At 41.9% G+C, this 25,573-nt stretch overlaps 1 protein-coding gene across 2 annotated transcripts in view; it reads right to left on the bottom strand.

The window, feature by feature from the left end:
• DDX28 (DEAD-box helicase 28) overlaps nt 1-25,573 on the bottom strand; it is a 53,197-nt gene that overhangs the window by 17,728 nt on the left and 9,896 nt on the right. Inside the window, exons 2-10 of one of the 2 annotated variants that reach the window (XM_085889126.1) lie at nt 20,174-20,382; nt 19,687-19,864; nt 19,253-19,384; nt 17,324-17,381; nt 16,831-16,967; nt 16,645-16,746; nt 12,863-12,947; nt 9,519-9,625; nt 127-249 (exon numbers count right to left, since the gene is read on the bottom strand). In XM_085889126.1, coding sequence (XP_085745252.1) covers nt 127-249; nt 9,519-9,625; nt 12,863-12,947; nt 16,645-16,746; nt 16,831-16,967; nt 17,324-17,381; nt 19,253-19,384; nt 19,687-19,864; nt 20,174-20,382 — 1,131 coding nt within the window. The remainder of the gene's footprint in view (nt 1-126; nt 250-9,518; nt 9,626-12,862; nt 12,948-16,644; nt 16,747-16,830; nt 16,968-17,323; nt 17,382-19,252; nt 19,385-19,686; nt 19,865-20,173; nt 20,383-25,573) is intronic. The other variant, XM_085889127.1, reaches the window with a different exon arrangement.

The raw sequence follows: 25,573 nt of genomic DNA, 5'->3' as shown, positions 1-25,573 counted from the left end.
GATTTCCCAATTGCCCGGATCATCAGCTGGGCACTGTTCTTCATCGAGGTTTCAATCCTTTCAGTCATTTACATGATGATATATCATCGTTTATATGACAAACATATCCATTTGAGAGTCACTCACATCCATAACTTTGGACAATAGGTTGTCGAGGCCTTTGGGAAACGTAGCTCCTGTGAGGATCAGTTGCGCCCCCTCCGATCTTGCAGACTCGTAAGGAACTCTCCGGGTAGGCACTGGACATATCTGGAACAGCAATTATCATAGAAATAAAAGTCATATTAAAAAACAACAATATTCTTCACCACAAGGAGCTGCACAAACAAAATATCTTCAAAAATAAAAATAGATCTTTTATACAAGGTCAAGGAAGAGGCAAAAATTTCAAAGTAATTAATTAATTGACATACACACAAACATATACATGTAGTGGATACCAGGAAGCAAATGCCACAACACCAGCTATTTCTGCATGAATTCTGACCAACAGGAAATGTCTGCCACACATTAACCTGTCTGTGGTACACAAAACAGCTGGGGGTAGGCAGGAACAATTTGAATTAAAAAAAGTATCTTCCAGCTGAACAGTTGCATCGGCTCCACAAATTAAGCACGAGCTTATCAGAGCTACAGCCCCTATTTCTCTGCAAGATTGTACTTCAGCCAACACCGGGAAAAGGACTGGTCTCCTCTGTCTACCACCCCTGATATTAATTCAGCCTGTGAATTCTTCCACAGAAACCTGCTCTCTCTTAAGCAAATATCCAACCCATCTCGTCTTCAGTTGTCATACCCCTTCTTCCTGCCCAAGGTACACCAAATCATGTGGTCAGGAAGTTGCAAGGAAACAACTTGCCTTATTTTCCTGGAAGGCAAATCCTTCTGAAGGCAATCTCAAATCATTCCACAAAGTCTACAACAAGTGCATGTCCTCTCAGGAGAATCAGAAAATAACATTAGTCCAAACTCAAGAATGAACTTTCAAATTTATCTCCCTCCTCTAAAACCTGGTGGTGCCTTTTTAAGTCTATCTCTGGAGTATGCTCCCCTCCACCCCTCCATCCCTTCCCTCACTTCAAATGGCACCACAGCCAACTCTGCTCGCAAGAATGCCGAATGTCTCAATTGTGTGTTTGCTTCGAAATCTTGTGTACCAAAGCCCTCACTCTCCACACGAACACTACCCAGCCACACTCAACTGCTTTTGGACACTATGTGTTTGACATGCGAGAAGAAAGTTTATGGCAACCCTCAACTCTGATTCTGCAATTGGACCAGACAGCATCAGCTCATGTATCCTAAATCCTGTTCTGCTGCTCTTGCACATCCTCTTTCTGCTTTGTTCACCACATCATTTGCCCAAGATCATGTTCCTTCTGCTTGGAAGTCAGCAAAAATTACTGCACAACAAAAACAAAAAGCAAAAACCTATCACCTGAACTACAGACCAATCAGCTGAAATGATATCCTTCCTTTTCTCCAACAGCCTCATCTCAGATCAAATTCATATTCAGACCTGGTCACTCAACCGAGGACGTGCTTTTGCTCTCTCAATAATGGATGGAAGCCCTCGATGTCAGACATGAGATCAGGGCTCTCTATGCAGACATTATCTCGAGCATTCAATACAGTCTCGTACCCTGCCTTCCTCTCCAAACTCTCTATTATGTGTGTATTATGTGTGTATGTATGTATGATGAATGAATGAATGTATGTATTGTTACAATTGTGGGGGTAGATGGAAGAATCTAATAGGGAATACAGCATTGTGTAGAGTTGCTTGGTCCATGGACGAGTAGGAGGCATCTCGATGTGAGTAAGTAGGGAACCTGTGAACTTAAGTGTGATGCGTCACCACACGAGGGGTGGTGCAGTGTTAACTCGAGGGGGAGCACTCGGGAGAGTGCAAAACCTCCGCCGCCAATACTGCTGGGTCACTCAAGTGAATCTTATATCTTATTCATTAAATATGATGTCAACAGTGCTGACAGAGTTATAGTTCTTCTCTCCAACATTTTTTGGGGGGAGGGGGGGGTTGGAAATCACTTAAAACATGTAGAAATGGGAAAAAAGAAATCGAAATTTTGTTGAAAAAAAAAGTTGCAAATTTTTTTTTTCTCAATTTTTTGGGGGGGGTTGGAAATCACTTTAAACATGCAGAAATGCAAAAAAAAATTTTCTCAAACAATTTTTTTGGGGGGAGGGTGACAATTTTGGGGGGTTGCAAATCACTTAAAACATGTAGAAATGCAAAAAATCCTTTCTTTGGGGGGGGTAACAATTTTTTTTTTTGGGGGGGTGAGAAATCACTTAAAACATAGAAATGGAAAAAAAAAATTTTCTCGAACAATTTTTTTTTGCGGGGGGGAGGGGGGGTTGGAAATCACTTAAAACATGTGGAAATGCAAAAAAAAAACTAAATTTTTTTTGGGGGGCGTAACAATTTTTTGGGGGGGGGGTGTTGGAAATCACTTAAAACGTAGAAATGCAAAAAAAAAATTTTTTTTTTCTCTGAATATTTTTTTTTTGGGGGGGGACCAAGTCCAAAATTTAATGGCATGATCCTTGGACCAGACCTAACCCCCCCCCCACCAAGTTTCGTCGAAATCTGTCGAGGAGTTTTTCCGTAATACTGTTCACAAACAAACAAACAAGCAGTCATAGACTGGTACTTACGAAATCGTCAACTTGACCTCCGACCTTGTCGAATAAAAGCTGTCTCGAGAGAAGGTAGCGACGCAAACCAGAAGTTTCTACAATGATTCTGTACCAAACCATCAAAAATCGTAACGTCGACCGAAGCAAAAATCTCCATTTCTCCACGCAATTATTCAATATTATTTTATCAAAGTCACAAAACCGTAATATTCGGCCATCCACCAACAATCTTCACATAATCTGAAGGCTTAGCGAGTCAGGCATGCGACGATAACCTTTATTGGGATAAAAAATGACTTTTAAACACCATCTTTATCGAAAACACCGTCAGCGCACACGGAAAACCTTAACGTGACTCAACGACGCATCTGCTCGAGCGCACTGCATCATGGGACGACCCGTGACACGTCGAGTGAAATATTTTTTATACAATCTTAAAACGTCTCCAAAACATCCGATTTTTACCAGAATTTCGACAACCGAGTTTTAAGCGTCCTAAGCGATCGCAAAAACCGAAGACAAAATTAAAATTGAAGTTAAAACGAACTCGTGACGTCGAGCGAAGCAAAAATACTCCATTTCTCCACATTAATTTACGGAATTATGTTTGACCTCACTGCAACCTTGACCTTTGACCGATTTTGACCAAAATCTAATCAGCACGAGCCATCACCCTCCTGAATCACGTGGTCTAATTTGACATTGGTGGCTTCTTCCATTCTCGAGTTATCGTGCCTACAAACAAACAAGCAGTCATAGACTGGTTCTTACGAAATCGTCAACTTGACCTCTGACCTTGTCTAATAAAAGCTGTCTCTCGAGAAGGTAGCAACGCAAACCAAAAGTTTCTACAATGATTCTGTACCAAACCATCAAAAATCGAATGTTTTGGATGTTTGACCTCACTGTGACCTTGACCTTTGACCGATTTTGACCAAAATCTAATCAGCACTAGCCATCACCCTCCTGAATCACGTGGTGTAATTTGACATTGGAAGCTTCTTCCGTTCTCGAGTTATCATTTTTGGATGTTTGACCTCACTGTGTGTGACCTTGACCTTTGACCGATTTTGACCAAAATCTAATCAGTGCTTGCCACCACCCTCCTGAATCACGTGGTGTAATTTGACATTGGTTGCTTCTTCCGTTCTCGAGTTATCTGTACCAAACCATCAAAAATCGAATATTTGACCTCACCGTGACCTTGACCTTTGACCGATTTTGACCAAAATATAATCAGCACTAGCCATCATCCTCCTGAATCACGTGGTGTAATTTGACATTGGTCGCTTCTTCCGTTCTTGAGTTATCGTGCCTACAAACAAACAAACAAACAAACAAACAAGCAGTCATAGACTAGTACTTACGAAATTGTCAACTTGACCTCTGACCTTGTCTCATAAAAGCATGAATCAGTCAGAAGCCCAAGGGGAGCTTGAATTCTGAATTCATTGTGGTCTACGATTTTACACTGTGGTTTGCAGATAATGAATCCCAGACAAAAACGAGATTTCTAATAATAATTCCATTTTTTTGATTTTATTTTTTTAAAAAGTGATTCAGTTCCAGCAGGATATGCCAGACAATAGGTGTATTACTTTTCAGAAGAATCTGACAAAAGAATTCTTATTTATTACATATATCAGTTATTCATCGCTGTTCCAGAATTTCGACAACCGAGTTTTAAGCGTCCGAAGCGATCGCAAAAACCGAAGACAAAATTAAAATCGAAGTTAAAACGAACTCGTAACGTCGAGCGAAGCAAAAATACTCCATTTCTCCACATGAATTTATGGAGTTATGTTTGACCTCACTGTGACCTTTACCTTTGACCGATTTCGACCAAAATCTAATCAGCACGAGCCATCACCCTCCGGAATCACGTGATGTAATATGACATTGGTAGCTTCTTCCGTTAGAGTTATCTGTACCAAACCATCAAAAAATCGAATATTTGACCTCACTGTGACCTTGACCTTTGACCGATTTCGACCAAAATCTAATCAGCACTTGCCATCACCCTCCTGAATCACGTGGTGTAATTTGACATTGGAAGCTTTTTCCGTTCGAGTTATCGTGCCTACAAACAAACAAACAGAAACGGAAGGCATCAATATACTTACGAAATCTTTAGATTTCGTAAGTAACAAGCAGTCATAGACTGGTACTTACGAAATCGTCAACTTGACCTCTGACCTTGTCTAATAAAAGCTGTCTCGAGAAGGTAGCGACGCAAACCAGAAGTTTCTGCGATGATTCTGTACCAAACCATCAAAAATCGAATGTTTTGGATGTTTGACCTCACTGTGACCTTGACCTTTGACCGATTTTGTCCAAAATCTAATCAGCACTAGCCATCACCCTCTTGAATCAGGTGGTGTAATTTGACATTGGTAGCTTCTTCCGTTCTCGAGTTATCGTGCCTACAAACAAACAAACAGAAACGGAAGGCATCAATATACTTACGAAATCTTTTGATTTCGTAAGTAACAAGCAGTCATAGACTGGTACTTTTGAAATCGTCAACTTGACCTCTGACCTTGTCTAATAAAAGCTGTCTCTCGAGAAGGTAGCGACGCAAACCAGAAGTTTCTACGATGATTCTGTATCAAACCATCAAAAATCGTAACGTCGACTGAAGCAAAAATCTCCATTTCTCCACGCAATTATACCTAACGTAACTCAACGACGCGTCTGCTCGAGCGCACTGCATCACGTGACGACCAGTGACGCGTCGAGTGAAATATTTTTTATACAATCTTAAAACGTCTCCAAAACATCCGATTTTTACCAGAATTTCGACAACCGAGTTTTAAGCGTCCTAAGCGATCGCAAAAACCGAAGACAAAATTAAAATCGAAGTTAAAACGAACTCGTAACGTCGAGCGAAGCAAAAATACTCCATTTCTCCATGTGAATTTACAGAATTATGTTTGACCTTACTGTGACCTTGACCTTTGACCGATTTTGACCAAAATCTAATCAGCGCAAGCCATCATCCTCCTGAATCACGTGGTGGAATTTGACATTGGTAGCTCCTTCCGGTCTCGAGTTATCGTGTCTACAAACAAACACACAAACACACAAACAAACAAACAAACAAACAGAAACGAAATCTTTAGATTTCGTTAGTAGCAAACAAACAGAAAGGGGTGAAAACGGTAACCTCCAATCATCTTCGAAGATGGCGGAGGTTAATTAGGCTAAGGAGTAAGAATAAGTTCCCCAGTATGTGATTCCTTTCTGTGATTTTTCACCCGTTTTTATATTTTAAGATCGGCAATAAAGGTGGGGAATGAGTCCCTGAAACCCCAACAAACAGGCAGAAAGCCCAGCTTCAAAGGTTGACAACAAGCGAAGTCACGCCCCGAGGTACGATTGATGGGCGTGACGTCAGAAGCTAGCCGAGCAGGAGGAACCCTATCTTGCCGGGTTTGGTGCGTGCAGGCCACGCCCCGGAGGCGGAGGAGATATATCGGCGTGGTCGAAGTCAAAGGAAGGCAGGTTGCGCATTTTAAGAGAAAGGAGGAGTTGGCTTGCACATTTTGGGAGAGCCGTGATCAGAAGGCTGGACATTTTGAGAGGCATCGGACTCAAGAGGCATCGTACTCAGTCGGCTTGTGCATATTGTGGTGAGCCATGATCAGAGTGGAGGCACGAGGTGCATTGTTTGGAGAGGTGAGAGCGAAGGTTGAGCCCACGCCGAGGATGACAACATGACCATTGGATTTGTGTTGAGGCGATTTGGCTCACATGGTGAAGTAAAACGCTGGCCTTTTGCTTTTGGTCGGGTCGGTGTGGACTATCGGAGCCCACGAAGCCGTTACACTGGGGTTACACTAACGAAGCCGTTACACTGGGGCTTTCAGCCTTGATGTGGAGTGCCGCTTGTGGATTGCCTGGCGTGCTTTCGTCCCGCTACGAGAGAAGTGCCTACATTCCAGTTCCACAAGGATCAGCTCTGGGCCGAGCTAAGTGCAGCAATAGTTAAAAGGGAAGATTTTCTTTCTTTTCATTTTGTGTTCCCTTGGTCTGTATTTGAATCTGTGTGAGAGGTGCCTCGACTGTAGGATTTTTTACTTTATTATTATTGTCATTACCTTCTGAATTATTGTCCATTGTAAATATTCATTTATTTTCATTAAATGTATTTCTTTTAAGAAATTGTAGCCCTGCGCTATCCTGGTACAGCACCCATGTGCTGTACTCCTCCTTGGTGGATCGCCTCTCCGCCATTACGCCTCGTTAACGCGCACGCATTAATCTCCGAGTCTCAGTTGTAGCCTTCAAGGGAGAAGCTTTGCCATCCGTCCAGGTAGGGTTAAACCCCCTGGACACGACAGTATGTGTGCATTTATGTATGTACGTATGAATACCATTATAGTTCATTCCTTTTTTCCCAACCTGTGGAACCAACTTCCACATTCTCTTCAATCTCATTTTCCCCTCCAAGGGTTCAAGACAGCTGTTCACCACCATCTCATATGGACAGCCGTGGCAGGGAAAAGATGAACCGAGCCATGACGGGAGCCAGGTGAACCTCGCCATGGTGGGGGCAAGGTGATAGTTGCCGTGGCGGGGAGGAATAAGATACTACAGTTAAAAAAGTAATTCTGGCTTTTAGTTGCAGTCTCAAAAAGACATGGAATCACCCACTGCAACAATGTGTCAGCTGCTTCAATGCTATGCATAATCTCAGGATGATAAAGGCCAGTTAGCCAAAAACACATCCATGGATCGATTGCCCTGCAAAGGAGTGTTACAGCATTGCTAAAGGCCCGGTCACACCTTGACGTTTTAGCCAACGTATGCCGATTTTTGAATTTTTTTTCTAAAACGCTGGCACACGTTGAATACGTTATGGGTAAGTTTTGATAACATTGAGAGCACGCTGGCATACGTCGTAGTACGTTGCCATACGTCGTTGCACGTTGGCTTTAAACGTTGTACTTTTCGGTTGTCCTCAAATTTTTTCATGCTTGAAATTTCACGACGTATGCCGGCGTATGACTCACACGTTCCGCTACGCTGGCCACAAGTTGTAGGCACGGTCTGCGATCGTTGACAGACGTCAACACATGCTACTTGTAAGTTAATCATAAGTTGAGACACGCCGAGGTAATGTTTAGCGTACCCGAAACTTATTTCCTACCTATGATTAACGTGTTGTTGGCACGTTACGCGATCGTTGCCACACATCGACAGACGTTACGTTTAAGTTACTCATAGGCTGAAAGACGTCTGTATAATGGATCGTCCTTGCGTCAGCGTCCACGGCCACGGCCAGGACACTTATTTGCAGCATTCTTCAAACTTTTCTTCGGCATGACGAGGATGTTCACACTTTGATGTCTAGCTTGGCTATGATTCCAATTGTCCATCGGCAGCGTCTATTTAAAATAGTCGAGTTTGAGAGTTTTAACACGTTCAGAAGAAACGTTTCAAATTTCCAAACCCCAGCGTCAAAAAAAAAAAAAAAAAAAAACAAAGGCGAGTGACAGCAATTTAAATCGTTCATTGTAAACAATGAAACTAGCTGAGTGGTACCGTTTAAAAGTCGTTGAATGTAAAAAAAATCCAATTGTTGAGCGCAAGCGTCTACTTTCAATAGTGGAGATGCAGCCATTTAAATCGTTGAGTGGCAGCCTATGAACCTACCCGTGGACACGCGGACGCAAGGACGATCCATCATAACCCACACCCTCCCCCTCACACCCACCTACTACTGCCAACATGAACAAACTACTACTAATACTAATACTAATACTAATACTAATACTGATACTGATGACATGGACATCGACTCAAAAAGGACTCGAAAACACTGTTGGGTTCCCCTTTTATGAGCAGCATTTTTATATACCAATTCCCAAAACCGCTGGGAACACGTCTTTATATGGCAGTTGTAACCTAGAAACACGTTCATTTATTTTTTTTGTCGACCGGAAGACGTCATTGGAATACGTCTACATACGTCGATGTGTGTTGGGGCTACGTAAAGAATTGGTTCAAAGCACGTCAAACATAAGTTAGAAATAAGTTTCGCGTAAAAAAGACATTACCGCGACGTGTTTCGACTTATGAGTAGCTTATAAGTAGCCTTTGTGGACGTGTGTAAAACTTATCCTCATCGCATGCGGAACGTGTGTCATACGCCGAGTACGTCGTAAAATTTTGAACATGTTCAAAATTTCTTGACGTACTCTACTTACTACGACTTATGATAGCGTATTTAGCGTTCTACCTGCGCATACCAAACTTACCCATACCGTATTCGACGTGCCCCAACGTTTTAGACACACTTTTTGTTACGTCGGCATACGCTGGCAAGATCGCCAAGGTGTGACCGCGATTTTGACCCTTCCATTTCTACGGCAGTTATGATTCGAATCGTTGTGCGTCAGCCTTTTAATAGGCTACGTCACGACATCGTCGGCGATGCGTGCAACGCGCTATGCCTAAGTTAGACTATCGTTGGGCATCGGTTGTGTAGGCCGACAACAGGTTCAGCATTCGTTGGTATAAGTTATCTATAACACAACGAAACGTTCTGTGTAGTTACCAATGCGTTATACATAAGACCAAGTCGCTATGAATACGTCCGAATCTTTAAAAAAAAAAACATTAAAAGTTCAACGTAAGCCAGCGTTTTACATACATTTTAATACGTTGCCATCGCTGGCTAAAACGTCAAGGTGTGACCGGGCCTTAAGAAACAAGTTGGCTGACTGATACTGTGAGTATCAGTACATATGAAAAAAATAAAAAAATAAAAAAAATCACCTGCAAAAAAGCAAAAATATATTGTTTGTTGATTATAAAAATGGCACCAAAGTCCTGGTGGTCCATATCCTTACCTGCACGTTTTCTAGGATTTCTTGAACCAATGGGCTGAAGCTATCATCCAGCATTGTGTCCACTTCATCTATTACAAGGTACCTCAATGAGTCAAGACCCAAAGCCCCTGCCAAAACACACACACCACAAGTACATCAAGAGCCTTAGAATAATGTCTGTTTATATCTCTCACCAAATAAAACAAACACGAACTGGCCTGTTTACACTACAACAAGCTGGGTGGACTATGTGAGGTTAGCTTTTTCATATAATGGGATGCAAGTGGCCTTAAAATTTGACAAATTGCCAAGCTACAATTTTCAGGGCTGCAGCAGCATGCTCAAATTACTTCATTTAGAAGGATGACATTTTCAGATAACTGACATGAAGCTCAAATTAAGCATTTTCGTCATAATGAGTCAGTCATTTAACTGTATTTTTTGGTGTATAAGTCGTATTTTCCCCGGGATTCTGGGCCTCGACTTATCTACGATTTAAGACATTGAATTGCATAAATGAAAAAAAAAATTGCAAGCAAAGTATGATAATATTCTTAAACAAGTGGTGCCAGGTACAACAAATCCCACCCATTTAAGGCATAAAGTTATTTTGGGGATCAAATTTAAATTTGATACATCCTTAACCTGAATGTTGATTATAAGGAATAGAATAAGGAATATTTTAGTCTTAGTTTGAGGTCAATTAAACCATTTTTGACGAAGTTATGAGCGAAAAAGATTTTGACCTTCTCGTGACCTGACCTTGACCTTTGACCTAATTGGACCCAAAAGTTAATGGGGTCGTCCGAGGTTCATTACCCACCTGTGGATACAATTTGACAGTGTTTGAGCCAGCCGTTTTCCCGTAAAGTTGTATTTTCGTAACCATGTTTTAGTTTTAATAGAAAATTTGTAATTTTGACCGATGGCCATGACCCCCAAAACTTCGGACCCTACCGATCTTCACAAATATGCATTTTTCACTATAGGAATGGGTAGGATTATAAGTGACAAATAGAATAAGGTTCACTATCAGCTTAGTTTGAAGTAAATCAGATCATTTTTGACGAACTTATGAGCGAAAAACGATTTTGATCTTTTCGTGACTTGACCTTGACCTTTGATCCAATTGGACCCAAAAGTTAATGGGGTCGTCCAAGGTTCATTTCCCACCTGTGGATTAAATTTTATAGTGTTTGCTAAAGCCGTTTTGCCATAAAGTTGCTGACAGACAGACAGACAAACAAACAGACAGACAAACAAACAGACAGACAAACAAACCGGACGATTACAATATCCCGCCCCCTCCCAGAAAATTGTATAAATGTTAATTTAAAACATACAACAGAGAGCATTGCCTGGAACACTTACCGAGTGGGTGAGCAATTGAACGATAATCCATTCACCCATTCACGCATGCACTCACCAATTACGTTTGATCCATACCTTTCAACACTAATCATATGTATCCATCTTTACTAGGTCATCTCAAAATGCCTCCCGTAAAGTCACGCAACTCGTACATGGCAGATTTTAAGTTGGAAGTTAAGTTCGCTGAGGAAAATGGCAGGAATATGGTTGTGCACATGAAAGTGGTGTCATATATATATATATATATATATATATATATATATATATATATATATATATATATATATATATATATATATATATATATATATATATATATATATATATATATAGCTTGTTTTAAACACTGTACCTCGAAATGATAGCAAACATGTTGAAAAACTATTAACATTCCTAATGTATGCGAAAGGTTGTCCCACAAAGTAGTTCAAATAATATTCACAAAACAGCTCTTTCGTATCCATGACCCGAAGTAGCGTAGATTCATGACCCTGGAAAGCAGCAATGGATGTGGTTGTTTGTCAGGGAGGGATTAATACCTCTGCTGTTCTGAGCGACTGACAGTTTTGCTAACTACCATAGTTGATCTGGCTTTGTCTTGCACTCCAAATTGAACTGTAGTTAGTTGATCTAACTTTGTCTTATACTCCAAATAAACTTATCGATGAATGAGGGAAATTAAAATAGGACCGTGGGTCCTGAAGCTTACCTGGATCAGGAGCAATAGTCACTCGGACCCCTCTGCAGATCCCCTTAGACCCTGACATTTTTTATGCTATGAACAAACTTTGGTACATCATGAGTGATGAAGGTTGTGGTCAAGTTTCATTGAAATTATGTGTTTAGTTTCGGAGAAGGAGCAAATACCTATTTTGGGGATCAAAACTCCTCCCGTAGACCCCATAATGAGTGCAGATATTGAGGCGGTCCATACACTTTGGTACATTACGGGTGATGAAGGTTGTGGTCGTTTCATCGAAATTGTGTGTGCAGTTTTGGAGAAGAGAGGAAATACCTATTTGGGGGGAGGGGGGGTTGGACCGCCACCCCCAGACTGGACCCCCCCCCCAGACAACCTTAGTGAGGGCAGATTTTTATGCTGTTAATACACCTTCGTTCGGCATCAGATATGAAGCTCGTGGCAAAGTTTCAATAAAATTGTGTTTGGTTCAAGGATTAATGACTGAAGTGTTTAGGGACTGACTGAATGACCTGCAGACATTGCTCGATCTCATAAGCTCCCCGGAACTACGTGCCAGGTGAGCTAACCACAGTTGGTGTCAAAGCCACCCAATGCTCGCCGGTTTATACATTTATCGTTTTTAAAAGACTAGTCTCATAATTAATATTTTTTTATAAAGCATTGCAGTGAAGTCTGATCCAAATATTTTTAAAGCAATATATGTATTTGTATATTGTAATCAGTAACAAGAGCGCAAGTGAGCACAATATACGCCCGAACAAGAAGGTATATACAGAATTGTGCTGCTACATGGAAAACAGCATCCTGGTTGCCATGGCAACCACTTTAGATGACGAACGTATGTCACGACACCGTCTCCACAGTCTGTACCTATGTACCAACTATGAAACGTGAAAGTTGAAAACTTTGGGAGTTAGAGTGCGGACAGGAACGGATGGACGGACAGACAGACAGACGGACGGACGGACGGACGGACGACAGGTATCACATTATACGCCCTGATATATATACACATATATATATATATATATATATATATATATATATATATATATATATATATATATATATATATACACATATATATATATATATATATATATATATATATATATATATATATATATATATATATATATATATCGGGCGTATAAAAAAATAGTGGTAGATAAAAACATTAGAAAGGAAAAAATAACTTGCACCAAAAACTTTAACATTTTCACGCTCACGTCGGGGGTATCGCTGTAGCTCTCTGTTCTTCGAACAGGCGAGCTAAAAATGGGTCCATTACCTTGACGTATGCTTTTGCAAACAACACCAGGTGTTCCCACAAGAACGTCAATCGTTTTGTTCTGCAAAAATTTCCTCATAAACGTCTGCGGTGGAGTCAGGCAGAGATAAAAACAGAACAAAGCCAGGCATTCAAGTTCAAATAAGAATGAATTTTACAATCGTTTACACATTCTTATCCTTTTGTCACCCATCTGTAGAATTAGCTCACTCTGCCAATCAAATCCCATCTTTGCTTCCAATTCCTCAAGCTGGTAGCCGACTTGCATCCCCCGTTGCCTCTCATTCATAGCCACAAGCTATTCTTCTCATCAACACACTCCAGCTCCACAAAATCTGTCCCCACCAACGAACGCGAGTCTCCTTTGTGATGTAACCAAGTTTGAATGTAAAATGTACATTCATGCTCTGTCCTCGTTTTGCCTCGTGCACATTTATGTTCCGCCCATGTCTTGCCTCATGCATATTCATACATTTCCTCATGCATATTTATGTTAATTGCCTCATGCATCGTTATGCTCCACCCATGTGTCCCGTCATCTCCCACGACAAGCAGCGAGATGGGTGGCCCTGTCTGGCGGGACGTGCACATGTATTTTTTTTTTTAATGCACACGGTTTTTACTGATGCACTTGGAGTATTTTAAATAAAGAAAAAGTGATTGACACCTCTGTAAGTGTGGGTTCAACTGCCTGGAGCATTCTTATTCAAGAATTTGGACATGTCGGCCATTCCAGGAGAGTAAAAACCTGACTTCACACTCATCTCGCTGCCGGGAGGAAGAAGAACAGCCATGTTGAGCTCACTTCATACGCGGTCTGTCGTTGGCTCCTGGGTTTCGTCCAACTCTTGCAGGTCTTCGCTCTTGTTCAAGGCCAAAGCAGAAGCAGCCGATGTCTCTGTCAGAGCTGCCATGGTATATAAATTGGGCAAAGCTCGATTGCGACTCGAACAGCAACACATGCGTCTCGAAGAGCAACATATGCAGCAACCATGAAAGCTACATAGCAACAGATACATTTCAAACAGCTGTAGCGAGAGGAAGAGGTTGCTGTGTCTCAGGCCCGTTTGGAAGCGATGTCTGACACTCTGTGTTGGGGTGTATTCGACACCATTTTGTCAGCTGGATTACCGACACTTTCAGAGAAGGTGGGAATGCTCTTGTCCAGTTGTGCCACATCTCTGATGTCATTCATTATATCTGAAGATGAGATTGAAAGGATTCCACCAGATACCCAAGTACATGCTGACCCAGCTACATCACTCAAACCAGTGTCATTTCAGACAGACCTCCTTTCACCAGCCATCAACAATGTGGTACCAGCAACCATGGATAACTCATCGACATCAAACGTGTCCAACAGACAAGTTCTGTCTGTTCAGTATAACATGATGCCAACTCCTGGACTATCGTACGCAACTCACCAGACACAAACTAATGACTTACACACAATCTTCGTGTCGTCATCCTTCTCCAATGCTACGTGTCACGGTTGCACACAAACATGTGTATATAATATATATATACACATATACACACCGATGAGCCAAAACATTATGACCACCTGCCTAATGTGCTGTTGGTCCTCCGTGTACCACCAAAACAGCACTGACCCACCGAAGCATGGACTCCACAAGACCCCTGAAGGGGTCCTGTGGTATCTGGCACCAAAACATGAGCAGCAGATCCTTCAAGTCCTGTAAGTTTCCAGGTGGAGCCGCTGTGAATCGGACTTGTCGGTCCAGCACATCCCACAGATGCTCAATCGGATTGAGATCTGGAGAATTTGGAGGCCAGGGCAACACCGTGAACACTTCATCATATTCCTCAAACCATTCCCGAACAATGTGTGCAGTGCGGTAGGGTGCATTGTGCTGTTTGTGCAGGGCACATTGTGCAGGACGCATCCTGCTGAAAGAGGTCACTGCCATCAGGGAATACCATTGCTATGAAGGGGTGTACCTGGTTTGCAACGATGTTTTGGTAGGTGACACGTGTCAAATTGATGTCCACATGAATGGCGGGACTCAGGGTTTCCCAGCAGAACATTACCCAGAGCATCACACTCCCTCCACCGGCTTGTCGTCTTCCCACAGTGCATCCTGGTGCCATCACTATGTAACTATGTCATAGGTCATATTAAATCATCCCCATCCACATTCCTTAGTGGGTGTAGGGAAGTGTTTTAGGCCCCCCCCCAAAAAAATAAAAACAAAACAAAAAATTTGATTTCTTCAAAGTGCCGACGTGATTAAAACAGCACCGGGCAACGCTGGGTACCCCTGCTAGTCATGCATAAATATTATTCCTAAACTATGTTGTTGAAATATTTTGTTAATGTATCAACCTGCCATCAGGTTGCCATGGATATGGATCAAGTTGGTGCGAAAGATTTCAGCAATACCACCACACATCATGATACTTCCACATCCAAAATTGGTGGCTTGCCAAATTGATACAGACTGGGGCAGATCGGTCATTGCATCTTCTGTAGACCCATGCATAGCCATCATGCCTTTCAAGGAAAAACTTCGATTCATCACTGAACAAAACACTTGCTATTGCCTCAGTGTCAATCAGACATGCTGATTTGACCACTGCAAGCATGTTCGGATGTTTTGTGGTGCAAGTCTTCGACGCTGAGCAGGACAATGACCACGTATCCCTGCATCATGGAGACAGCTCAAAAATGTTGACACTTATCCTGCAAGGTCCATGGAGTGCTTGTGGTACTCTGGGCAGTTTGAAGCTGATTGTGTAGATACGTCGTACGAATGTATCAGTCCTGAGCAGGAGTCATTATCCTGTGACGTTTACCATTTTTTGTATGCAGAGTCAAAGCTCATGGAAGAGCTAGTACACTGAATGAATCAGGACATAACAGGCCAAAAGGAACAGAAGAGAGGGGTGGGGGGGGGGAGGGGTCACCTACAGTGGAGGTGAAGGACAAGATAGAGGGAGGGAGACTCATTATACAAATGAGTGCTGGGAGGAATGGGGGTGGGGTGGACAAGATGGATACAGATGTAAACAATCAGGAAGGAAAAACTGGAAAAGTGGAAGGAGGGCTTAGGGTGGGGGGATTAACGAGGGCAAAAAAGATCATGGTTTTGGATATTGGGATGATCTGAGATAGCAGTAAACCGGTGTCTTGAAGACCTGGATGCAAGAATGAGATTGAAGAAAATGTGGAAGTTGGTTCCACAGGTGGGGTGAGGGGGGGAGAAAAGATGAGTGGATGTGATCAATGAGTCTGGATTTTGGGAGTTTCACCAGAAGAGGATTAATGGTGGACCATGTGCACTCTGTAGAAATCTGAGGGGACAAAGCATGGAAAGAGCAGAAGGTGCAAGACCAGAATGGAGGTGGTGGAAGACAGAGAGAGCATCGACCTGTCTTGGCATATCTCATTGATCCAGTGGCTTGATAACGTCTTCTGGGGTCAAAAACAGTTTCACTCCTCACGATAAGGAGCCTTACAACATGGCGAATGGAAGACTCTGCTTGAAGGTGTCTAATTATTTGATTCCTCTCATTTTCTAATAGACTTGGCATTGTAATGGATTGTTGAAGAATGTAATCAGTATGTTCTATAATACCGATTCGTTTAACTCGTACCACTTGGAATGAACACTGGAACAGTCCTTCAACAATTACATTATCGATTCCAACAGATAATCTTGCTTGACAGCAAACTCAGGCAACATTATCTGGCTGAAGTAGAACCGAGCATTCTTAATCGAAGGCATAGGCCTTTTGCATCAAGCACACACACAACTTACCATGCCTCTGCCTCCACCAATTGATAACACTTTCAAATGTGTGCCACGTGCTAGACTCCGAGCAATATTCTGCAAGATAAGATGCTTGGTGATCAGATGACACTGGGGGGAAAAAAAATTATGTAAAGAAAGTCAAACTTTTCTAATAGTGCTATGTGATGAAGCTTTGTACCAACTTGGACTTACTGTGACCTGATCGAGGAGCTCACGCGATGGCACCATCACAATAGCTCGAGGATTCTGGATCTCCGTTTCGATATTCGACTCGTCCTCATCCAATCGCTGAATCAAGGGCAGCATGTAGCACAGAGTTTTTCCACACCCTGTGACACATACCATCGTACATGCATTATTCCAACGCTTTGACCATTAGGTGACATTGAAGGACAATGGAATCTTCTATCTTGGGAAGAAAAAATAAAAAGATAACAAAATAAGGTTAATCAGTCCTGCAAGTCTGAAAGGGGGGGAAAAAACAAACAAACAAACAAAAACACACTTTCACTAAATGGCAGAAGTATTCCATATCTACTTTCAATAGCTAATGGCAGAGGAACTAAATAAATACACCAGACTTGGTGGCATAATACTTGGAATGTTCACTGAACAATGGAATGGAACAGGGCTGTGCCTCACTACAAAAGAGGTATTTACAAGACAGTCCTCTATCCGCACCTACCGGTCTCTGCAGCACAGAGCACATGTGAGCCCTTCATAACGTGAGGAATCGTTTGAACCTAGGAAGGTTGGGGGAGTAAGTATAATTATTATAATGCTTATTATTACTATTATTACAAAAGCACAAGATTAAGATGTCAACCAAATACTCTTTTTCAGAAGTGACATCACAGGATACAACTAGAATCAAATAACTGAAAAAAAAATACAGCACCGGAGTATCAGGAAGAACAGATAGACATAGCTAGATGGAGTCGTCAGGAGGAACCTGGATAGGATTCGGATTTCGGCTGCTACTCCTCTACCCTCTCAATCCCATCCAGGCACAGCCAAGTGAGCCTGACAAAAACTATTTGCAAGATTCACCCCTCACTCACACAAAAGATACTCACTCACTCACACACCAACAGAAAGCACAACCTCCTCCCCCCCCCCTCACCCACACACACCAGAAAAACCTTAACAATTCTTACTTTATTTAACTCCACAGGAACTCACCAGCACACACATCAATACACAGGCCCTCTATTTATAACGAAGATCCATTTCCGGAAAACACTAATGACACGCTTCCAGTTTAATTCATTAATTAAGTAAATAAATAAATATAAACAAACAAAAAGAAACCACGTTATCCGTATTTATTATTATTATTTCACACAACTTCCAAAGCTACAGGAACCTGCTCACACGAAAACCAACCAAACTTAAACAACAGATTACAATGACATCTACAATCCTTCTCACACGACTGAATCAAACTCTTAGCACAACAACCCCTCTCTCACATGATGGCGTACATCGTCTCAGCACGGATCACAAAATCATCTCTCAACACAACAAATTCCAACAAATCTAATAAGCTAAGATGAAAACACGTTGTAGTCTATCTTTACTGGTTCATTATTAGATGGAAACGTGTACAAGACAAAAGGAAAACTAAAATTGTCAACTTTATGATATACATTTGGACTAAAACAATTATTTCCAACTCTAACTAACACATCCATATATGCCACGACACTATCATCATTGCCACTCATATGTTATGAGGTTTCTGGATAAATCCTATGACTCAGCCTATCAAAAAACTTAAAATTCATCACACAAATATCATCAATATAATGACGTGTAGAAGATAATATTGAAGCTAAGCCGAACTTCTTCTCCAGCAAAATTAAACCCCAGTCTTCGGCCTACAGGCCCATCAGCTGGCCACTTCCTTCCTCTCCTCGAGGAAGAACTGTTCAGTGTTCTTACCGACGCAACCAGTCTTCTTACCCCAAACCCTACACAATACATCCAACAACAACAACAACAACAAACCATCTGTAAATGGAACAGTACTCAATGGAGCTCATACCTCCGCCAGGCTGAACAGTTTACGTTTTGTATTCCACTGATAGGCCGGACCTTTATCCGGACCTGAACCAAAATCGAATCGGCTTGTACGTCCACCTTCATTGGCGGAGGTAATTAGCACAGACAGACTACGTACGTATGGACATATGTACGTATGGTTGGATGGACAACCCGAAAACATAATGCCTCTGGCGACTTCGTCAGCCGAGGCATAAAAACTATTTCCATTCCTAATTTATCCAACAAAGGCATCCCACAAAGTAGTTCAAATAATATACATAAAACAGCTCATTAGTGTTCATGACCCTGCAAGTACCGTAGTTGGCGATGGTTGCGAGTGTCAGGGAGGGATAAACAACTATCGTTCTGACTGACAGCTTTGCTAACTACCAGAGTTGATCTAACTTCATCTTACTCCAAGTCAACTTACTCATGAATGAAGGAAAGAAAATTGGGGAAATTAGTCAATGCGACTGATACGGCAAAAAAAACGGTACTTGCATCTTGCTGCAGTCTCTTTAAAACAATATTGTTCAGGTTGTTACTGCACAACCGACGGTAGTTTCACCTGGATTGGTGTAGGTACATGGATCTTCAAGCTCTCAATAATTTGCTGGAGCTCTGCAGACACACCCAATGAGTTAAAGGATGGCATTATGGTTTTCATTCCATCTTCTGAAACAATTGGTTCCATAGGGTTCTGGAGACATGTGGACAGATATTAGAAATTATCAATACTTAGTCTTAAACAGACTATACTCAGCTTACAAGCACTTAAATATGAGAAAAACATCTATTTTCAGTTTATACCAAATGTAACAACGCAAAACATGTTTCACATTTAAAGTTTTTATTTTTTCTGTTAAAGTACAACAAAAAAAAATTAACTCATTGTTAAAAATACAAACTTTATTTCGCTTTATGGAGAAAAAAAAAATGAAAGTACTTGCAATAATGAGATTGAAACAAAGGTAGAATAAAACCTATTCTAACTTAACCTGCCTCTTTTGTCTTTTTGATGGTGAAATGGTCACCAGAATATTTCTTTCTTTTCCAGCCTTTGGAAACAAGAGGAGGATAGTCCAGCTTTCTGTACTGCTTGCTGGAATGTTGATTAAGATTTGGCGACCGTGCCTGGATAAGCAGCTTGTCATTTGATGCCTCAAATATCTTCACTGGCCTGAGAAAGCCCAAGGGAATAGCAACCGAGTAAAGATGAAAAAAAATTAACATCTAATCAACAACCAAGTCACGTAGTTAATCATGCAAGATAAATAAGATAAATCAATCAATCAGGCAAGTGCTGTAAAAAAAAATAATAATAATCAGGACTCATCTGACATGTTCGGATTAAGTAAAATTTTGCAAAGAGTAAAAGCAAGACCTGTATTTAAGCATTGGGTCAGTAATAAAGCAAAATGCCACGAATCAGCTTCGCTTCGCTTGGAGAAAAACCCTACAGTGGTAATGACCCAGTGCAAGGTCATACCTCCGGATATTGTGTACATTAAGCTGATCCAGCTTTCTTTGCATCCAGTATGGGACCCGAATCACTGGATCTTCTTTTTCTGTAGATTCTAAACCTGAAGTGGTCACCGATCCCCTTCTTGGATTTTGGCAACCACAACAAGCAGAACAAATCCGAGGATGTGAACACCAAAAACTGGTCACCAGGCAGACCAGTTTGCGCCCAACATTCTGAATGAGGAACATAGAAAGGGTTTGTTGGAGAGAGGGCATATGGAAGGGACAAGAGGGAAGAGTAAATAATAGTAATAATAGTCACATTAATAATAGCAATAATAGAACAAAGAAAGAAAAACAAGGATGCATGGCCTTATGAAAGGACAACCCCCAACCACAACTTAAAAATGGGACGTGCAGAGTTCACATTAAAATAAATAAACGTTGTAGAAAGGTAAAAGGGAAACGGTATATAAAGGAATAAATAAAAGTTTGGTGGCATATATAAAGGTAAATAAATAATTTCTTGCTTTTAAAATAAACAAATAATTCCTTCCTGGAAGGCAAATCCGATGCAAGGCAGTCTTCTCTCATTCCACAAATCTCGCAACAAGCATGCGTGTGTCCACTCTGAGAAGAAGCAGAAAACAACATCTGGCCAAGTTCAAGAATTAACTTTCAAAATGGTCTCCTTCCTCACATACCTGGTGGCATCTTGTTAGGTCTATTTCTGGAGTATACTCCCCCTCCATCCCTTCCCTCACTTCAAATGGCACCACGGCTAGCTCTGCCAGTGAGAAGGCCGAATGCCTCAATTCGGTGTTTGCTTCAAAATCGGGGGTCGGTCAGGGGTCGGCGACCTGCATCTGCAGACCCAAATGCGGCTCTTTAAGGACTTGTATGCGGCTCTTGAACCTGATCGATTGAACTCCCTTTTTCCCATTATCAATTTTGAGACAAATCTTTGTGAGTGTTGTGAAAGGATAAAATAATCCTCAACAACTTTGGCAATGATAAACAGGAAAATACATCCTGTTTCACCGGCAATTTCTGTGAGCACAACTTACACATTATTTACCACACATCGTCTGCTCCGCGGTCATTTCGGCCATCTTGTTTACAGTAGCACAACCTCAACCTTCAGCCTCAGTTTCAAATTTGAACCCCCATTCTAAAAAGATAGGGAAGCCCAGATCTTGATCATCACATCGCTAGCGTCGTAAGAATCCCAATATTGAGTGACATATCTAAACAACAAGCTAGATGTTGTTTTTATAACGTTTGATAACTCCCCCTTTGGAGCGTGTGACGTCACCATCATTCTCACAGCAGGAGAAGAAACGGCAAATTTGTCTTTTATTTATCAACTAGCAAATTCAACCAGTCACTTCGCTGACGGGAATTTTAAGGGGGAGGGAGGGGAGAAAGAGGGAGAGGAGGGATAGAGGAGGGAGGGGAAGGATAGGGGAGGGAGAGAGAAGGAATGGAGAGAGTTAGGGATGGAGAGAGGAGGGAGGGATGGAAGGGATGGAGAGGAGGGAGGGAAGGGAGGTAGAGAGAAGGGAGGAAAGGGAGTGAAGGAAGGGAGAGAGGGGAGCGGGGTCAGAGAAGGAGAGGGGTGAGAGAGATGGGAGGGGAGGGGAGGAGGGGGATTCCGGCAGATGCAACATCCAAGTTAAACAGCACACACATTGACGAATCACCTGGCCTGTGAAATATCAGGATGACAGTTTATAGCTGGGTCAGGATTCAAACCCAAGCGAGAAAGTTTAGAGCAAGCATGCATACCTCTTGGCTATACTGCTGCGATGTTAATGAAACATTTCAATTTTTTTAATTTGTATTTATCTATGCCGACGTGATGGTTCGTATTATGAAAGAAGATCGCACAAAAATGGGAAATGTAGTGTAAAATCAATTTTCAGCGAGCAAGTAACTGCCCCGATACACCACAGAACAATGCCGGGCCAACGCAGGTGAGTGGCCCCTGAACATTGTTCAAGTCGATCAATATACAGTATTCAGTGAAGTGCAAATATTGTAGAACGCTCACCAAGTTGCTTTACTTAAACACTCCAATGAAACGGTTGATCAGGAACGGCTGGCTTGGCAAGCGATTAGTGATTGCCGCTCCATCATATTAAACACGTACCTCCCGAAGACGCCCAAAATATCAAACTATGTCCAAATTAGACAAATTAACACTTTTGTTTTTAGCAGTCAGAATTGCTGCTAAATTCAGTTCTGGAGCTTTAATTTTATAACTCGGCTTGGTTTAAAAGATTCTCGAGGTTATGGCATGTGCAGAAATGAAATATAGCCATGAACGCTGGCATCTGCAGGCGTTTATAAGCATTGCAATGTATCCAGTGATTCGTAGGTATGATGATCAGGCATTCAACTTTATCCTGAGTGAAGAAGGTGAAATTTTTTTTTATCGTTAAGAAATCATTGCAGCCTGTTCCAAGTCAAGGTATGGTTGAGTAGGCAAAAAAAAGCGAATTACGACCCCAGCAAGGTAACCGAAGATGCCCCTCGAGAGAGAGTGAGCAAGGTGGATGAGGATGCACCTGATAAAGGATATAATTAAATAAGGCCGTTAACTATCTTCAAAAGAAGTGTTTTAATTCACCCAAACACACAATTTTCACTCATGCACTCCTTTGGAGTTCCCTTACTATCCATGCCAGGTTTCTGGCTGCTCGGTTTCATGTTTTTAGAGTTATGGAGGAGACACGCAAAGTTCGCCTCACTTTGCCTCATGCTGTATTCGGCAATTAATAGCGGTATGCGTTGCCTATAACATGTATTCTTACAACATTTAGACAAACAAAGAATCCAACAATATCGCTTCTTAGACAAAGTGTCCATCGCTTTGGGCAAGATTTGACCCCGATTGTTTGGCCATGACAGAGCACAATAACACTAATTTTCTACTTCATCAATTGTGAATCGACTTTCCTTTGTCCACCACTTGTACTCCAATATTGTCACAGAATCATATGTGTGCACAAATTGCTGATGTCACGAAACACCTTCTATAATTATATTGCATTGTGGGATACTGTTACGGATCAATAATATTTACCGCATGATTGGAAATGTTGCTAAGGTATTTTATGTTGGAAAGGCAACAAGTTAAACAAGTACCATGGTTACTGTGCAGCAAGACACCCGTGCAGACAGCTGCATGCAAATGTGGTGCTCATCAGAGTCCAAGAATGTCAGTATTACATTGAGCAAAGCTGTGTTTTGGCTGATAATGTCCACATGGCTGGACAAATCACTTTGTACAATGCAGTGTTTTGATTGTGTTCAAGCTGTACTCATACATTAAAAAGAAACAGACTGGTACAAAGAACACACACACACACACACACACACACACACACACACACACACACACACACACACACACACACACACACACACACACACACACACACACACACAGCCGTGTGGCTGCTGGGTGCATCATTGGTTAGGGACGCCGCTATGCTACTGATGTAGTGCCCCTATTACCAGTTCACTGGTGTTCATTTCGCTGACCTCAGGATAATAGGCTGTCAACCCCATCTGGTGTTAATTCAGTGACCCACAGGGCTTGAACTCAGGACCCTAGGATCCCAAGCCAGCCACCCTAATTGCTAAGCCAATGCCAGGCTTATGGAGAAAGAATTATGATGGGACATGCTGCTCCGGGCCATGGACAAGCCTCTGCACAGACAAGGAATGCAGACACCTCGATGCCAGGACTCGGAGTGACCTTGTGGAAGACACAATATAAGGAAGAGAAGAGAAAGGGAAAGAGGAGGGAACACGATGTAATCAGAGAGAAGCTATAGCTGAGAGAGAAGCTCACAGCTGGGTGCATGACACATCCAAGATGCATGTGGCCAAGTTCATTAAAAAACAAAAACAACCCTTAGTAGCAATGTGGGTGTTGAGAGGGTTGCAAACTCACCATGACAGAGTGTTGCATGTTACCACGAACTCAACTTTTGAACCAGCTGCATCTCTGCAGATGCTGGTAGATTTTATCTGCTGGCTGGTTGAGTTTTTGAGGAACCCACAAAATCCTGCTGGGATTACAGAGCCGAAACTCAAGCAGACGACTTTATCCTGCTGGAGTCACAGGGCTGACATCAAAGCAGAAGAATCCTCTCTGAGCATATCGAAAAAGCAAAAGGCAAGTTCTTCATCCTCATTCCATGGCATTGCTGAATGCAAAATGGTCCTTAACAGCGAGAAGTGGTCACAGATTCATATGCTTGCTTCGGTGGTACGAAGATCACCCTCTGAGGACTCGCAACGTGACGAGCCAATCCGACATCACTTTGTGTGCACTCATGCACTTATCGGGGCAACAGAGCCTGCGTTGAACATGAACACAACTGACTTTGACACCACCCAGGCAAAAATTCCTTTCCTGGAGTAATTCTCTGCAGATTACTGTAGTAGGACTAGTTTCCAACTCTTGTATATGAGAGTACCACTCTCATACACTATAGTTCTAACTGTAGCATTTTTTCCTTGACAACACTACATATCATGATGGGTTTTTTTTTTCTTACAGGGAACATGAGATAGGTTGCCAACTTGAAAGTCGCAAGTTTTAAAAGCATTGAACCTGGCATGTGTAACATTGGGGAGTTTTAAAAGCATTGAGCGTTTCTTTTGGAATCATTGTGATGGAATCTTATTAAATGGTATTTGTGTTTGAAAGGTAGACTGTCGGGTTTAAATCATTACTTATTAAATATCCTTCTGTTTCGTATTCTGGTTTCACTTGTTAAACATTAGATGGGACACAATTGTCCGAAAAGCTATTCTGCAGTGCTAGCCCTCCGAGTAACCAGGGTACTCACTTTGGTGCATGGAGGCAGCACGTCACAATCGATACTGCATCCGTGTTTTGAGATGGGCGTGCTACAAAGTCTTGTTACAAGGAATTGGGGGTATCCATAGCGACATTGTATTAATAGTATGGAACGTATGATCTCATAGGTTACATTTACTCATGTAACAGCAATTTATCCAGAGGTAAATCATATTGTAAAATGTGCACTGAGGCAGTGAGTGTCACCTTTAAGACAGTATGGAGCAAGATAATTGTGTAAAACCTCCTATCAGGCGAGACCAGGTAAGGACTTGCGGCATTTAAAATGAAAGCCACAAAGAAAGAGCATCGTGCTTTTAAAGGCAACATTACGGACTGTTTGGACCAGCGCATCAGGGGCAATGGTGGAGAGGTCTTTTGTCGAGCCCTGGCTGAGGGGGGAACACTTTTTCTAAGGCCGGCCCCACAGGGCGGAATGTCTTGAACGAAGGCACCCTGCAAGATTAGTGGGCAGATAATGAGGGAGACTGGCCATGTGTGAGAGCAGTCGCAAAGTTTACGAAGGCCGTAATCATGCTGTGCATG

The sequence above is a fragment of the Eptatretus burgeri genome, chromosome 7 (assembly GCF_056783735.1).
Source record: "Eptatretus burgeri isolate ZD-2024b chromosome 7, Ebu_testis_v1, whole genome shotgun sequence".
Taxonomy (NCBI): domain Eukaryota; kingdom Metazoa; phylum Chordata; class Myxini; order Myxiniformes; family Myxinidae; genus Eptatretus; species Eptatretus burgeri.
Note: the sequence above shows the minus strand (reverse complement) of the source record. Positions and strands in the feature narration are given on the sequence as shown.